This window comes from Thalassophryne amazonica, chromosome 1 (genome assembly GCF_902500255.1).
Source record: "Thalassophryne amazonica chromosome 1, fThaAma1.1, whole genome shotgun sequence".
Taxonomy (NCBI): domain Eukaryota; kingdom Metazoa; phylum Chordata; class Actinopteri; order Batrachoidiformes; family Batrachoididae; genus Thalassophryne; species Thalassophryne amazonica.
The window spans coordinates 111,930,002-111,948,708 of NC_047103.1; the positions used below are offsets into that span (position 1 = coordinate 111,930,002).

Consider the following 18,707-nt stretch of genomic DNA (forward strand, 5'->3'; position numbering starts at 1 on the left):
ATTTTTCTTCTGATAATTTCTTAGGTATTAGTGATTCAGATTTGATTGACGTTCTTGATGGCTATAAACCTGATGGAGGAAGCTCAGGAGGCAGGTCGGCAGAAGGTATGTCATCAGCAGCACCGCAAACACTGAACTCAACCATCAACATGCTCCTCATAGTATCTCAAAGTTTGTTCTCACATCTGAGATGAACCTTAAGTGCTCACAGAATGGGTTAAAGATATACCTGGGGTTCCTGTTCAGTATAAAGTCATATTTTACATGTGTACTGGTCATGTAACCATTGACCTTGGGTGACCTTGAAAAATCAAGCTCATTTAGCCATTTTGAGGAGTTGGACACAGATAAGTGGTTGGCATGCTTATCTCCAAGAAGATTGCTGTTTCAAAGTCACTTGTGCCCCATGCTCCTTGTACATCTCATTGTGTGCTGTCTGCTTGCTGCACCGCAGTGGTGAGCTTTATGATAACTGATTGGGTACAGAGCTGCATGAGTATTTGGTGCAAGTCTAATGCTGTCAGCTTGCAGCAGGGTTTCAAGGTTGTTGCAGATGGCCCAGCTAAGTTGCCACAAGCTGGCATTCACAGAGTTGTCCTGAAGCCACTCCTTTGAGAGAAGGGCCTTAGTCAGGGAGGTGACAAAGAACCCGATGGTCACTCTGTCAGAGCTCCAGCATTCCTCTGTGAAGAGGAGAAACTTCCAGAAGGACAACTATCTCTGCAGCAAACCACCAATAAGGTCTGTATGGTAGAGTGGCCAGACGGAAGCCACTCCTTATTAAAAGGCACATGGCAACCCAGCTGGAGTTTGACAAAAAGCACCTGAAGGACTCTGACTTTGAGAAACAAAGATTTAATTCTTTGGATGTGAATGCCAGGTGTCATGTTTGGAGGAATCCAGGCACCATCCCTACAGTGAAGCATGGTGGTGGCAGCATCATGCTGTGGGGATGTTTTTCAACAGCAGGAACTGACAGATTAGTCATGATTGAGGGAAAGATGAATGCAGTAATGTGCAGAGACATCCTGGATGAAAAATTGCTCCAGAGTGATTTTGACCTCAGACTGGTGACAGTTCATCCTTCCGCCGGATCATGACCTGAAACACACAGCCAAGATATCAAAGTAGTGAGTTCAGGACAACTCTGTGAATGTCCTTGAGTGGTCCAGCCAGAGCCCAGCCCTGAATCCGATTGCACATCTCTGGAGAGATCTGAAAATGGCTGTGCACTGTCACTCCCCATCCAACCTGATGGAGCTTGAAAGATGCTTCAAAGAGGAATGGACAAAAATCCCCAAAGAAAGGTGCACCAAGCTTGTGGCATCATATTCTGAAAGACATGAGGCTGTAATTGCTGCCAAAGGTGCATCAACAAAGTATTGAGCAAAGGGTGTGAATACTTCTGTACATGCGATTTCTTAGTTTTCTATGTTAATAAATTAGAAAAAAAAATCTTCATGTCATTATGGTGTGTAGAATTTTGAGGGTAAAAAATGAATTTACTCCATTTTGGAATAAGGCTGGAACATAAAATGTGGAAAAAGTGAAGCACTGTGAATACTTAGTTGGCTATTTAATATGGTACCTTTTTTGAGTACTGAACTTCATTGTATTACTGTGACATGACAAAAAAAATCTACTGTATTCTACTTTCTGGATGCACTGTGGAATACAAATAAATACCAATCTATAAAGTAGTGTATTTCTACACAGGTTTGTTTTTTCCTCAGTAGTCCGGTGATTAGAAAGAAGGGATCAAAAGATGCATTGAAGGTTTTCCTTTCTCATGTCACTTTTTTTTCTCTTTAGGCCATGTTCGGGATACTCGTGGAGGTAAGTGTCATTTCCAATTTTAGTTTTATTCATTTTGGTTCAGTATAATTGCTATAAACATGGAAATTGCCAAACAAGTTTGACATTCTTTAATTTGGCGGTTTGTTTTTTTTTTTTTTTCTGCCAGGTGGTGATGAAAAGCCTCAAGGTAAATAAATGTGTTTTTTCAAACGTTCCTGCTTTTGTTTGGATATGATAATGGTCATTACTGTGTGTTTGAGGATATGCTCTCTTCCTGATTGTTTGTGGGGAATTTCCTGTTTCTGTAGTCGTCGGAGGTTTTGTGTTGTGTTGTTTCTGGGCTGTAGGATGTGCTGTTGGTGCTTGTTTTATTCTTTGTGCCACCGTTATGTTCATTTGTTGGTCAGCTCATGGTTCTGCAGGCAGTGCTGACTCATTCCCACCCAACATCAGTTGTGCCAGATATTAATGCGTTCGAATGGCTGATCATTTCCGCTCATAATTGGTCAGGTGGTTGGTATATCGCCTAGGTGCCGTATGTAGAGTATTTGTTGTTAGTACCCCAGGTCTGGTTTTTCTGGCTAAAACCCTGCTGCGATTGTGTGTCGTTGCAGATCCAGACTTTCTGTGGGGCCAAATCCTGAAGATGCTAAATACTAACATGCCAGAGGAATTCTATATGTGGATTTCCAACTTAAAGCAAATCTTAATCCCCCTGTTAGAGAGGGCCATGGATCTGCTGCAGACTATCCCATAAGCATGTGACTGCTTACGTTGTGACTTGCTGTCAGGTCTGAGGTCAGGGGTTTGCTGTGGTGGGGTTCACTGTCAGATGGACTTTGTGTTGATTAAAAAAATGTAGTGTGCAGTTTGAAAAGTCTAGAATCAGAGAGCGGTCACATCTTTAGTGCTCAGTGTATCGTGTTGAACCTTGTAGCAGATGTTTGTTTGAATCCAATGAAATGTTGCACTGGCTGCTTCATGTTGAACATGACACTTTAACTGTGGCTCAACAGTGGGGTTGGGACAACTAGACGTGTAATAGCTGACATTAACTAGCTAGTACTCAAATGATCAAATTAAAAATTTTCTGCACAACAATGATGCATGGGTCTAATCACAGACAACCTGAACTTGCACGATGCTTTAATTCACCCTGACCACAGTTCGAACTGCTAATATCAATAAAGACAAAATCACATCTGACCGCTACGCCACCCGCAAAAACAGAAAAAGAAAACCAATCAATCAATCAATCAATCAATTTTTTTATATAGCGCCAAATCACAACAAACAGTTGCCCCAAGGCGCTTTATATTGTAAGGCAAGGCCATACAATAATTATGTAAAACCCCAACGGTCAAAACGACCCCCTGTGAGCAAGCACTTGGCTACAGTGGGAAGGAAAAACTCCCTTTTAACAGGAAGAAAACCAAAACCAAACAAATGGTCCATTATCTGATTTTTCTTTGTTTTTCTAAACACAAATCTGGAATTAAATATAATTTACCTGTGAGGAAATCAGATTGATTAATCTTGTTTTGACTTGTTTATTGTGAACACTGTTCTTACTGCAGTGCCTCGGGAGCACACATAAAGAGGTAATCTAGTGTACATCAAAAGTGTGGCTTTAAAATGATATGATACAAATAGTAGATGTTTATGAGTGCAATGGTAAGTATATTTCCATGAGCTGAAATGGAATAATCCATGTTTCAACAAATGTAAATGTTCATTCTATTGCATGAATGGAAAACAATACTTATTTTGTGAGACACCCAAATAGGATCCACACCATTTAATATTTTACGTAACATTAGATAGCCATTTCTTCTTGGAAGACAAAAAGAACAGCAACTGGGCAGAGACTGCTCTGTGTTTATTGACTCTGCCTGCCAGAATCACATCTCCTTTCCTCAATCCAGTTTAAAATCACAATAGGAACCCGTTCAATGCTTCATCTGACTGTGCTTCTACAGCTGCCAAAGATGTCTCCATTGTGTAAGCTTCTAATCATCTTTATGCTATACTGAATTTAGCTTTTTTGTATCATGGATACATTTTAACAGAAAGCTAATGGTATTTTTCAGTTAAGAAAAACATGGACAAAAAATGAACTGTAAATGTAACCAAAATGCACGGTACATGATGCCAGTGACACAGTGGACTATTTGCAGATAGAGTGGGACAAATAATGAATGTCACGTGACATATAATCCACAAATCAAATGACAAGGATCTATTTCCGTATCACGTAAATTCTTAGAGGATCCATGGATTTGCAACTTTCTACATTTCTGGCTCATTTCTGAGATCTGTGTAAATCTGTTAAGACAAATTTGGAGGGCGGGGGAGGGGGCGGGGGGGGGGTTGCAGGGGGGCCATCTTTGTGAGTTAAACCTTTCCTCATATGCACAGGAACCGCATTGCTGAAACTGCAAGCTAAAATGCGCAATGTCTTTGGTTACTTTTTTACAGCATCGAACTTTCAGCCAATCAGAATCTCTGTAACATCGAAAGTCACTGAAAGTACCACTGATAAACCATTCAAAAATGATGAGATATCTTTTGCCTGCATGCTGAAATTGTCCTGCATCAATTTTATTTTTATTTTTTATTTTGGTGAATTTCATAGAGTGCGGTACAGCTGGTGCACAGGATGTGTGCTTTTTAATGATACTATGCTGTATGTGCATGTGGGGTTTTCCTGGTGACTGACATAAGTAGTTGGGGTGCAAACTCAAAGGGTGTGATGTAGGAATTTATTATGGGGCAGTAATTGGTAAGCATACATTTTACATGTAAATATGATTCAAGTCACTGTTTATACCACAAATATTGTTTTGTAGTTTTTCATCTCTTTAAATGATTTACACATACTTGCATGAAGTTCCGGTATATTTCAGAGCTCATTGCAGGTTAAGGATAGACACTTGAAGAATAGTTTTGGCAAGTTCAGTGATATCTGTCCAATGCTATATTGTTTATAGTAAGTACATATGCTAATACATGAGGCCGGTATCACTGAAAGAAGATCTACATCGACAGATTCTTTTATTACAGTCAGGTTTCCACTTACTCCAACATACAAAAAATAGAAAATGAAATTTCATGAAATTGGGTCTCTATAGTGCCCCAGAAATGCCTCTAAAATGCTCTATCCCTGGACCCCACTAGGGGCCTATGGCAGCCATCAGATCATCACCCATTTTCAGAGTTTTTTTCTTTGCCCATTCTCATCCCTTGAGCATAAATTGTTTGAAAATGTCAAGTTTGTGAATGTTCAAAGTCTATAGACAGAGAATTATTGACATACTTGGTTAGAATTTGTCCTAACTTGCACTGTGTTAAGTTCTTGATAAGCATGGTTTTAAGTATTTCTGAGGTTTTTTTGCAATTCTTCAGTAAAGTTATTTGTGTTTTTTTTCCTGAGTGGATTAAAGTTGTTAATGTATCTATTGTTTTAGTTTAGGTTGTTATTAAATGATTCACATTCATTTCATTCATGCACCTCCAGAAACAGTCATAACATGAATGTATCTGTGAAGGCTCTCAGTTGTTCAGGTGGTTTCCATAGTAGAGAAGCTTGAATCTTTGACTGGACTGGGTTGCTTGACATGAGTCGAAGATTCAAGCTTCTCTACAACATGAATGTAGTTTTTCGGGGGTGGGACTAGAAAATTTTAACATTGACGTAGTGTGGGGGGAGTATTTAAATATCATCTGAAAAGTAAAACAGTACAATTTAGAGCCTTAGATTCTCTGTAATTACCCAAATAACAAAATAAAGTTCCTAAAATGTTATAAAAATGTTATGAGATTGTTAGCTGGAACCTTTTGAGAATGTTTTTACAGAAAGTTTCTTTTTGGTTCCCAAAATGTTTGATAGTAATGTTAGCACAAACGTTTTGAGTATGTTAAGCCAAACATTACGGGAACGTTTGCAAGGAAAGTTTCTTTTTGGTTCCCAGAACATTTGTTAGTAACATTAGCACAAATGTTTTGAGTACATTAGGCCAAACATTCTGGGAATGTTTGTAAGGGAAAGTTTCTTGTTGGTTCCCAGAATGTTTGATAATATCATTAGCACAAACATTTTGAGTAGATTAGGCCAAACATTCTGGGAATGTTTGAAAAGGGATAGTTTCTTGTTGGTTCCCAGAATGTTTGATAATGTCGTTAGCACAAACGTTTTGAGTACGTTAGACCAAACATTCTGGGAACGTTTGTAAGGAAAATTTCTTTTTGGTTTGTTTATGCTTTGTTTTCACTCGGGGTTACCATAGCAGATCCAAGGTGGGTTACATGTTGATTTGGCACAAGTTTTACACTTCCCTGATGCAACTCCACATTACATGGAGAAAGGTGGCACAGCTGGGGTTTGAACCAGGAACCTTCTGCACTGAATCTAAGCGCACTCGCCACTTGGCCACCACCCCTGCTTATTTCTGTTATTTGTCATTCTCTGAATTCTATCACAAACAAAGTTCATTATATTATATTGTCATCTAAAATAATCAAATAATAAATTTAGCTTATTGTTCAGTGACATCTTCCTATATATGCTGTAACTTTTAAATTGCAATTGTCACTTTAAAATTGTAAAACAATGATTATCATAAATCTTCCTTAACTTTTGCTGTAACTTTTAAATTGCAATTATCACTTTAAATTGTAAAACAGTGATTATCATAACAATTTAAATGTTCATACTATGCAAAAATCTCAAAACCCTTCCCAGAATACAAAGATAAGGTCCTGAGCACAGTCTCAGAACCCAAATTAAACTTTCATATTTTTCATTCAAACAGGCATATTGAATTGGTTCAATTGATCAACTATCCAAGGACTAGAGTCGATGCTTGATAAATAATACACTCCCATGCAACAAAATAATTTGCTCACAGATACTTCTCCACATAGATGTTTTTAAATTCAAACTTGACCCTGCTATAAATTTGAATTAACCAATTAATCAAGGAAAAAGAAAGAGACCTAAAATGTTTCCAGAACATTCCAGAAATGTTATGCCAAAATATGTCCCCCAAATTATTTTAAAAAAAGAGTAAACAATGAACTTCAGCAGAATGAATTTTTGTTCTACACATTTTGTCATTCCATATTAGAAGTGATAACTTTTTTAAATGTTTTGTCAATTTTCCTCAACTACACATGTGACCTTTTTGAAGTACTTCATGTTTCATTATACAATATATGAAACAGACATTGACCTTCCCAACAGTGTACTTCTCAAATGTTCCCAGAAGATTCTGGTCAAGTTACTTATATATTATTACTGAAGGAAGATTATATGAGAAGTAACAGCCTTGGAAAATGTTTGTAAAATTTCTCTTGACTATAAACACATCTACTAATTGTAGGCCGTCTGGTCAGCTTTTAATTCAAACGTTCACAGAACATTCTGGTAACATTTACGTAACATTACGTAAAGTCACAGTCTAGTCATTGAAACAAATGTAACAACACATCCATGCATAGACACATACAACACATAAAAAATACATACATAGTTAAATAAAAAATTACTAGCGATGGTAAGCAAATAAAGTGCACCTGTTCATTCCGAGCTGTTATAAAGTCTTATAGCAGTGGGGACAAAAGACCTCTGTTCTGCAGCGCAGGGACAGGAGCCTGTTGCTGAGGTTGCTCCTCTGTGCAGACAGACTGTTATGTAAGGGATGCTTGGAGAGGAGTCCTCATCCTCCTCTCCAGCACCGCACCCACAGAGTCTGCCCTCCTCCCCATCACTAAACCACACCCCATTACGGTCTCTCAGGATCATACCACCCCTCCAACAGACAACCCCAAAAAACACAGGAATGGCTATGACAGATTGATAAAAAATGTACAACATTTCACTGTTGACATTAAAGCATCTGTGCCTCCTCAGGAAGTAGAGCCTACTCTGTCCTTTCTTATACAAGGAACTTGCATGTACCGACCAGTCCAGCTTGTTGTCCAGATGGACTCCCAGAAATTTGTAGGACCGGACAACCTCTATCACCTCACTGTTGATGGTGATTGGTGTGTGGAAAGGCCTTCTGCTGAAGTCAGTAATCATCTCCTTGGTCTTGGTGGTGTTAGATGATCAGACCATTGCTCCTGCTCGAGTCTGTAAATGGGGAAATGACTCCTCTGTATTCCCTCTCATCCCCTCCCTTCACACATGCCATAACAGCCATGTCATCAGAGTATTTCTGAATGTGGCATGCCGCAGAATGATATGTGAAGTCGGCAGTGTACAGTATAAAAAGTACAGTGATATGTGAAGTCGGCAGTGTATAGTATAAAAAGGAAGGGAGACAGTACTGTCCCTTGCGGTGCCCCAGTGTTGCTCACCAAAGTGTCCGACACACTGCCCCCCAGTCTGACGTACTACAGCCTCCCAAGTGAGATAGTTATAGATCCAGTTGGTGAATAGGGGATCCACTCCAATACTCCCCAGTTTTGCCTTTCGTAGTTTAGGCTGGATTGTATTGAAGGCACTCGAGAAATCGAAAAATATCAGCCTCACAAAGCCTCCTGACCTCTCTAAAAACGACAGGGACCGGTGTAGCAGAAAGAGGACCACATCATCCACCCCAATATTCTCCTGGTAGGTGAATTGTAATGGGTCCAAAACCCGCTCCACCTGGGGTTTGAGCAGTCGGAGCAGCAGCCTCTCCAGAGTCTTCATTATCACAGACGTAAGGGCTACTGGTCTGTAGTCCTTCATCCCTGCAGGCCTTGGCACCTTGGGCACTGGTACAAGGCATGATGTTTTCCACAAGGCAGGGACACGTCCACTTTGAAAACTCCAGTTGAAGATGGTATGTAGCGGAATTGCCAACTCCACTGCATGGCCCTTATCGCTCTTGAACAGAACATCTGATTAAATAATCTGGATTACATCAGGAGGTCATCTGCAAGGAATTCTGCTATCAAAGAATAAAACCAGATCAATAGCCAGTGATATGAAATGTTCACATGCTTAAGTAAGAAAATGTAACAAAAATTTAAACTTATAGTGTTAACATCTGTGACTACAGATTATTTGTGTTTGAAAGATAACGCAGAAAGATGGTGTAATTTGTTATTTTTATAGTGGAGTTTAGCTTAGCTACACAAAGTAAGATATTATGATCATGTGCTGCAGTACCAGTATTCTGACACTTTTTTCTGTCCAAAAAGCAAAAAAAAAGTCTATCATATGGGGAATTTGACATTGGAATTAAGCAATAACCTTGACATCTGGTAATAAAACTAACCCTATAGTTCTATTCCCTATATCTGAAAACATATAAATTGATACTTTGATTGCTGGAATAGGTAAAGTATTGACTGGAATAATGAGGAGATTCAAATTTGATGAAATAGAGCGGGATTTCAGAGAACCTTACTTTGCTGACCTTAAAGACCTGAAGTCTGTTTTTGAGATATTGTATTAAAGACCTGAAGTCTGTTAAACACCAGTCATATCAGTGTAAAGGCAAAAAGCTCTTGTATCACACCGATTCATTAAAAGCTCAATATTATCAATTATGGTGGAAATACATACTGTTCAATATGAAAAATTGGCTAAACAAAATTGCACAATCTTGACCTTTCTCAATGACCTTGACCTCTGAACATAAAAGTAATTGCATAAATGATCTCCCCATACTGGAGAACACATGAAATGATGCCTTATTTACTGAAGCAGGCAAAATAATATATGAGGAATTTCAAATTTCCCGCTCACCAGGATTTGGCCGTAAAAGCGTCCGCCTATAAAATTCAGATGGTTGACAGAGGTTCAAGGCATCCCTGATGATGCCTCATGCTCACTTTTTCTAACCACGTGCTCGGATTTAAAAATTGTTTGGTCAAATTTGGCCATTTTTACTATATATTTTAAAGTAACAGCTTCTTAGGCTAGTCAAGATACAGTGAAATAGAGGCCCACCCAGAACAAATTGCAAGAGTAATACCACTGGTTTCATTTGAACCCCCAAATATCTACAATAACAAAATAACAAAAGTCATGGAAAACTGGAGTAATGGAACACCACCAAATTCCAAGATGGCCATCCGAAAACGGGCACTTTTTCAGTTTTGGTTTTTCAGTTCTGAAGCCCCTTTCACACTGGGCCCTCTTCGAGTTGCGTCGTGCGGCGTCTTGACGACACCACGTGGAAGCAACCCAGTGCCGAGACGATGTAGCTCAATGCCACTACAGCGTGAGGGACTCAAAGGACGAAGCAAATCGGATGCCAAAAATTAAACATGTTTAATTTTTTTTTTTTTTTTTTTGCATCCTGTACTCGACGCAGAAATTAAGTGGTTTCAGCGCAAGTCAGAGCAATGCGACAGTGCTCAACGTGACTGGAAGCCACACCCTCACAATACAACGTTACCCAACGGCAATTTATGATTCCTGCAGTATCCCATTGTTCCCGAAGTATAAATCACGCAGGATTGTTTTAATACTGTGTACACAATGCAGTGAAACTGATTTCAGCTGCTGCAGCTCCTCACACTTCTCTCACAAAAGTGTTTAAATAAAGTCCATAAAAGTCCTGCTCACAGACTGATTGCCAGAGACAGGACATGTCACATTAAGTATAACTCCAGACATTTACACACAGACGGTCCGTTTGCAAGCGCGCACGCAGCTCGCGGTCAAAGGAGGAAAGATAAACTATAACAGAACTCAGAGCGCAGAGCTGCAGCTCAGCACAAGAACAAATATAAGCTAGAAGAGAAGTCAGAATGCACAGTCTGTCTGCAGCCAAACTGTGCACTCTGATTCCTCTGTGCAGAGAACCTGCAGGCTGCGTCCTCAACCCCTCTCTGCCCCCCTGCTGCGCGAACCTGACGCAGACATTCCTGTGCTGACATGACGCCACAGGAAGCAGCTCGCAGCAGCCCTGGTATGAAAGGGGCTTAACTTAAAAAATACTGATTCTGAGGCACATAAATGTATGGAAGTTGAATACAGTTGGATATTGTGGACAATGTGGTACCACATTTATGTCTATAACTATTACGGTTTTTGAGATATTGTATTTTTGTGCCTTTATCTTGTTTTTTAAAGCCAAATGATTTATAGTTCGTAATTTCTCATTGCTTTTATAAATTGTACCAAGTGATCATATGAGTAGAATCATTTGATCCTGAAGTGTCTGAGAAGAAAAACAAGCAAGAGATGCATTTATTGGCAGCTGGCATTCATTTTAGCTATATATACAGTGATATATAAAGTGGGTAAAACAAGAGCAGTCAGAGATTTCTGACATCCACCAATCCGGATCTGGATCACCTCAACAATTCAGTGGAGTCTTCCATGCCCTAATATCTATCTGTGGTGCAAATGTGGTGAGAATCCTTCAAACGCCTACATAAAGTGAAATCTTCAGAATTCAGTTCTGGATTACCTCCAAAATTTAATGGAGTCTTCCATGGCCTAATATATATCTGTGGTGAAAATGTTGTCAAAATCTGTGCAGTAGTTTTGACATAATCCTGCTAACGGACAAATAAACGCCAGTGATTTTATTACATCCTTGGGGGACATAATACGTAAGTGTTGAACACGTCACCATTTTTCTCAGTAAATATATTTCTAAAGGTCCTACTGACATCAAATTCTCACCAGATGTTGACAATCTTGACTTTTCTATTTGTTTATTACTGATTACTGTAAACGTAAGCATGCAGGGGTGGTGTCCAAGTGGTTAGTGCACTTGTTTTCAGTGCGGAAGGTTCCCAGTTCAAACCCCACCCCTGCCCTATTTCTCCATGTAATGTGGAGTTGCGTCAGGAAGGGTATCTGGCATAAAACTTGTGCCAATTCAACATGCAGATCCACCTCCAATTTGCCGTGGAGACCCTGAGTGAAGGGTGACTTTACTATGACTGAATGCTATGCAGTTATAAAGACAGCAAGAATTGTGACAAAGATCAATGTCAGTTTGTACAGGGGTTACGTTGCTCCAATTTTGGTAAAAACTGATGCAAATTATTGGTTTGAGTTGATAGGGTTTTTTTTTTTTTAAGGAATAGTTTGCATCATGTGTCAAGCTTAGTTGTCACGGGGTAACATATGTCACATGTCACAGAATCCTGCAGATGTCAGCGATGTTTGACCTTTACCTTGGAGGCCAAACATTCAACACAGTCAAAACAATTCCATTTAGTTAAATATGTGAAACCTCTACGAGCGGACTTTGTAGGTGCGACAGTCCAAGGACCCTATGATGCCATCTTGTCTTAGTGTTTTAACTTGAGATGGTATTATTATTTATTTATTTGCTTTAAATTTCTGTATCGCTGTCTTCAAATTTCTTTGTGATAGCCCGGTAGGCACTCTTCTTTGCACTCTCTATCTCTCCCACGTTGTATTTTGTTTTTCATGTTTAAAACTGAGGACTACAGAGGAAACTGAACAGATTTCTAACTAAAAAGCAATGTCATAATCTCTGTTGTTTAAAAACCAAAATAAAGAATTAAAAAAGAACTATTCCATTTATTAATCATGTTATCTCAACCAATAATTTGCACCACTTTTTACCAAAATTAGAGCAGCTTTAATTTTTGACCCCTGTACAAACAGAAACTGACCTTTGTTACTATTCTTGCAGTTTTTACCCCATATCTCCATAACATTTAGTCATAGATAGTCCAAGCTATACCTTTCTGGAATCTTTATGATCAGACAAATAATGTGGTATATTTTTCAATATGATTGAGTGCTTTTTAAATTTTAAAAGTGGCCAGTTGGCTTTTTCAAAAGAATAATGTTGCAGTTGTCAGCGCCACGAACAAAACTGGAAACTTGAGCACTGCTGTTGGTCCTTTGACGTCAAGTTGTCTTAGACAGCGCTCACAGAATGTCTGTTTGAGCTGTGTAAAAATGAGGATTGTTCAGAGAAAACATCTGTTAATCCAGGAGGGGCCCGTTTGTAGGCGTGTCCACAGATTCCTTTTATTTCATTCTTGGCCCAGCTAGTTTGGGTTGGGAGTGACTGTTGTTAACACACTGTGCTTTAGTGGAATTATATTATAGTATACGATTTTAAAAAAAAGGAACCACACATCCAGCATGTATTATGACCATTAAATCAGATCAGGTACGATTATGAAGTCATTGAAGTCAAGTCAAGTCATATGAAGTCAAGAATTTGAAACTACCCTTTCAAATTCTTGAAAGGGTAGTTGTAAAACAGCTAACTGATCATCTGCAGAGCGATGGTCTATTTGAAGAGTTTCAGTCAGGTTTCAGAATTCATCATAGTACAGAAACAGCATTAGTGAAGGTTACAAATGATCTTCTTATGGCCTCAGACAGTGGACTCATCTCTGTGCTTGTTCTGTTAGACCTCAGTGCTGCTTTTGATACTGTTGACCATAAAACTTTATTACAGAGATTAGAGCATGCCATAGGTATTAAAGGCACTGCGCTGCAGTGGTTTGAATCATATTTATCTATTACAATTTGTTCATGTAAATGGGGAGTCTTCTTCACGGACTACGGTTAATTATAGAGTTCCACAAGGTTCTGTGCTAGGACTGATTTTATTCACTTTATACATGCTTCCCTTAGGCAGTATTATTAGAAAGCATTGCTTAAATTTTCATTGTTATGCAGTTGATACCCAGCTTTATCTATCCATGAAGCCAGAGGACACCAATTAGTTAAACTGCAGGAATGTCTTTCAGACATGGATGACCTCTAATTTCCTGCTTTTAAATTCAGATAAAACTGAAGTTATTGTACTTGGCCCCACAAATCTTAGAAACATGGTGTCTAACCAGATCCTTACTCTGGATGGCATTACCCTGACCTCCAGTAATACTGTGAGAAATCTTGGAGTCATTTTTGATCAGGATATGTCCTTCAATGTGCATATTAAGCAAACATGTAGGACTGCTTTTTTGCATTTGTGCAATATCTCTAAAATTAGAAAGGTCTTGTCTTAGAGTGATGCTGAAAAGCTAATTCATGCATTTATTTCTTCTAGGCTGGACTAATGTAATTCATTATTATCAGGTTGTCCTAAAAGTTCCCTGAAAAGCCTTCAGTTAATTCAAAATGCTGCAGCTAGAGTACTGACAGGGACTAGAAGGAGAGAGCATATTTCACCCATATTGTCTTCTCATCATTAGCTTCCTGTTAATTCCAGAATAGAATTTAAAATTCTTCTTCTTACTTTTAAGGTTTTGAATAATCAGGTCCCATCTTATCTTAGGGACCTCATAGTACCATATCACCCCAACAGAGCGCTTCGCTCTCAGACTGCAGGCTTACTTGTAGTTCCTAGGGTTTGTAAGAGTAGAATGGGAGGCAGAGCCTTCAGCTTTCAGGCTCCTCTCCTGTGGAACCAGCTCCCAGTTCAGATCAGGGAGACAGACACCCTCTCTACTTTTAAGATTAAGCTTAAAACTTTCCTTTTTGCTAAAGCTTATAGTTAGGACCAGATCAGGTGACCCTGAACCATCCCTTAGTTATGCTGCTATAGACTTAGACTGCTGGGGGGTTCCCATGATGCACTGAGTGTTTCTTTTTATTCACCTCTTTTTGCTCTGTATGCACTACTCACAGGGGGTCGTTTTGACCATTGGGGTTTTTCTGTAATTATTGTATGGCTTTTGCCTTACAATATAAAGCGCCTTGGGGCAACTGTTTGCTGTGATTTTGCGCTATATAAATAAAATTGATTTGATTTGATTGGGGCTTGTTAAGAAGCTTATAGGACATTTGGACTCTGACCTCTGATGGGTTAAACAAGACAATGCTTCCCAAACCTTTTAGGTCATGCACTACTGTGTACATCCTAAGTTTCCATACCTCTTCCTGCCCCCCCCCCCCCCCCCCCAATTCCCATGACGATAATCAGTGATGTGTAACAACTAGCTCAAAGTTCAGTTCACACAAATTAAAATGAATAAATTCACATTTGTAGTTCACCATTTCTGTTTTGAACAAGCTTACGGTCATTTAATTTTTTTAGAGTGTGTGAATTGAGTGACTTTCATCTTATCTTTTTCAGTACAACCACTTCACTAGAACCATAAATACTATTAATAACTGTAGTAGATGTTTGTACACAGTTATGCATTGGAGTTCAACTAGGCAACCTACCAAAAATGCATAATGCAATTCAGACAGAAGCAGCAACTAATTACACCTATTCTGTCAAAATATCAGAATCAGAATAGCTTTTTTTCACCAAGTATTCACAAGAATACAAGGAATTTGACTTCAGTTTGAGCTGCGTACTCTCTGTACGGTATGTCGAAATATACACTAAACACGAATACGAATCGGTATCTAGATACAAACGTGCGATGCGAGTGCATTGATTCATTCAGTGTGCATCGATTCAGTTGACGGGTTGAATCATGTTGCATCGCTCGCTGCCAGCTTGCATCGATTTTTTTTTTTTTCTGAAGCACATTGAATGGACCACGGATGGTTCGGAACACCGGAGTGACCGTTGTTTTTGAGGGTGCCACACACAGGCATGGCATTTGTACTACAACATTAAACAAGGGTTCGAGACACAGAATTTGCCTCGAATACTGTTTGTAATTGAATTATTCGAGTTACTCAACTAATCGTTTCAGCCCTAGTCTTAGTGTTTATTTTCTTATTGTTCTCTTTTCAGTTCTTAGGTTTAAGCTTAGTGTCAGTCTTTGCCTGTTAGTATTGTATTCTGTCCTCTGTTTCTGATTTATCTTTGTTCTCAGTTTTTCCTCACTCCTTTTGATTGTGTTGTTACTCCATGCCCCTGCACCTGTTCTTGTGTCTTCGTCTCTCACTGATTCGTTCTGTTTAGTGTTTCCATTCATTCATGCTCTTTGCACTTGCTCACGTGTCTTTGTGTCTTGCATCACTCCACTTTGTGTTTCTCCACTTCACTACCTTGCACCTTGCACTGTCTTTGTCCTCTGGCCAATCCTCCTGTCTAGAATGTTCTCCCACACGTGCAGCTTGTTACCCAATCACCCACCTGCTTATTTAAACAGTTCTCAGCCACCACTCCCTTGCCATTCTGTTGTCATTGTACACTTACCAGCTCTTGAATCTGTCCTGTTTTGTCTTGCCGTGTTTCTGAATCCTGCTCTGTATTTTTGACCACACCCTTTTTGCCTCTGCCCTAATATCTGTGTTTGCTCTTGCCTTTGGACCCTGCTTGATTACGACTGCGTTTTTAGCTAGCCCTGTCTGTACTGTTGCTCCGCTGACTGATAACCTGTGTACCGTACCTTTGCCCAAAATAAAGACTATGACTTCTTAAACTCCTACGCGTGGTCTGCATTGTGAGTCCACTCACTTCTGGTGCCATGCATCCTCTCAGCTTGTCAGCTATATGTATCATATCGCTGGTAGTGTATCGAATTTGTCCTCTGCATTTAGCCCATCCTAATTACAGGTAGACACGACGCAACCAGCAGTGGGAGGAGCATTGGGCAACCACAGCCTGGTGCCCGAGGACCAACTCCAGATTCTCAACTCTGCCGGGAGAAAGAAGCAGACCCTAAAACAACATTCAGGGAGGTGCTGTCCAGTGACCCCCACATCAGCCCCCCCCCCCCCCCCCCAAAAAAAAAAAACTAAACAGACAAAATGAAAACAAACATGAACCTTCCATCATTACAAACTTTCTCTTGCACACCCCTTAGAGGCAATCTGTGCACCCCATTTTGGAAACTTGGCTGTGAACAGTTCCTATAAAGCAGTGCTCATTTGTTTAAAAAAAAAAGTGTCTGCTAGTGCACGTGCCAACCCTGCACTAACAGTAGGCTTTCATTAAAGTTCAAACACAGTGCAATCCCAACTTTTAAAATGTTCAACAGCAGAGAGACCAAATCAGCTGGACGTATTTGTTAATAATAATCAGATGAAGAGATGAGACATTTATCACCTCTTCTGATGTCTTGCATTTGATAGACTCTGAAATGTTTGAAAGAGGTTTTTAAATATTGCAGAGCAGTGTTTTGAGTTAGCTGTCACTTTTTTGCATTTTGGATGAAAGGTTTTGGCATTATCCCCACCTGCATATTCCATGTATAATTTAATTTTGATGTTAGTTTCTGTTGTACATGTTTTTGACAACACGGTTTTGACAGTAAACTACTTTTAATTAGGTTAAGGGTCACAGAACACTCTCTTAAGAGCTTGTCAAATATTTTGGTCCCAAAAACATATATGTATCTAATATAGAAGTGATACATGAAAGCATTGATGAGTTTTCGTTAAGGATGTCCTGAAAAAAAAGTCAAGGCTTTATTTTTAATCTCTTCAGTCCCACTCTGTTTTTGAAGCACAGCGCAGATGGAGCTCAGGGCCACCTTTCTATTAGTACTTGCTGCTGGCTAAGCAGCAGCGGTGGAATTCAGGTTTTAAAAGTCATACAAGTTTGCTTCTGAAGGAAGTGGCATGTTGCCCACTTCCTCCTGCATTGTACCAGAAAAGTAAAGCCATGTCTTTAGATCATAATAACCATGCCATTCACTCAATATTATTGAATGTTCTAGTTTTACTGTTACAGTCGAATAGTACTTCTATTACTAAGTGGAATTGATAAGACCCTTAAAAACTAGTTTACTTAAATTTGTAAAATTAAATACATTACAGAACAGCTTAGATGCAGAGTTCTTCTGTTGTCAGTCACGTACACTGGATTCATTTTAATGTGCTGCAGTGTGACCTATGCAGTAGGTGTGGTATCCAGGGAAATGCAAGTTATATCCAGATAATATAATGAATTAATTGGTTCAGGACATCCCTTTTTATCGCAGCAAAAATGTTTTGACTGTGACTAACTTGTAACTCGTTTTAGGGCTCATAGATTGCTTATGTGTGAACTTTTCTGAAATTTGAATGCAACTTATTTGGAATGAGGTGACAAGATTGACGGAGGTCATAAGGGTCACACGTTTAATCCTTATTTAACCGGGTTAGTACCATTGAGATCAAGATCTCTTTTGCAAGAGACCTGGACAATTATAAAGTTTCCAATTCACCAAACCTGCATGTCTTTAAATGTGGGAGGAAGCCGGAGGAAACCCACACAAACACGGGGAGAACATGCAAACTCCACACAGGTGGGAATTGAACCCATGACCTTGTTGCTGTGAGGCAACAGTGCTAACCACTAATCCACAGTGCTGCCAGTGCAGGAACATCAACACAGTAAATGTCTGGACTGTGGTTTTTACCTTGTGTGACTGTGAGAAATTTAGCACCAGGAAAACTAGAGATTGAAAAAAGAAAGAAGACAAAAATTTTGTACTGCCACCAACAGGGGTGGCAACAATTTGCACAGAACTAACATGGAAAAGGCAAAATTGTTGTTTTTCTGTATGATATGAGCACATCTTAAAAGCTGGGGGATGTACAGTGTTATTTTTTTGTTGTTGTGCTGCTACGCTCCTAGCATGAAGTGCTGTTTAATCGCCGGTCACGCGGCACACGGCGATCGCTGAATGAAGGAAAAAAAAGTCACAAATCCTCGAGAAAAAGTGGACGAATGAGCCGGCACTTCTCCCATCACTGAAAAGCCTACGAGTCCAGAGCGCATAAAAGAATGAAACAAAACCTAAACTAACAAAAGAACGAAGCGAATGGCGACCTTGAAGCTTTAAACAAAATCAAAACAAAACATTCACGATGACGTGAATTGACAGCGGGTATCAGACCAAGCACCAGCCTGTGATCATTTCTGCAGTCAACGTGTGCTCTCCACAACACCTGCAGGATCTGGTCCTTTGCCTTTGTCATCAGCCTGACTGTCTCGGTGGCATGTGACTTTTGTTGATACAAATTTTTCTTTTAAATTCGGTTTCGACAGGAAACAAATTGGTTGCACAGTTGTGTAAATTCTGACATGCCTCAGTTTCTGCTCCATTGTGAGCCATGCCAC

The 18,707-nt window shown here is 39.5% G+C and overlaps 1 protein-coding gene across 4 annotated transcripts in view; it reads left to right on the forward strand.

The window, feature by feature from the left end:
• The window catches only part of cd99 (CD99 molecule), a 135,027-nt gene that overhangs the window by 97,691 nt on the left and 18,629 nt on the right, over positions 1–18,707 (forward strand). For 3 of the 4 annotated variants that reach the window (XM_034173510.1, XM_034173515.1, XM_034173518.1), the window contains 3 exons: positions 25–105; positions 1,813–1,836; positions 1,964–1,984. In XM_034173510.1, coding sequence (XP_034029401.1) covers positions 25–105; positions 1,813–1,836; positions 1,964–1,984 — 126 coding nt within the window. Of the gene's footprint in view, positions 1–24; positions 106–1,812; positions 1,837–1,963; positions 1,985–2,411; positions 2,668–18,707 lie in introns of those variants that run through there. The other variant, XM_034173511.1, reaches the window with a different exon arrangement.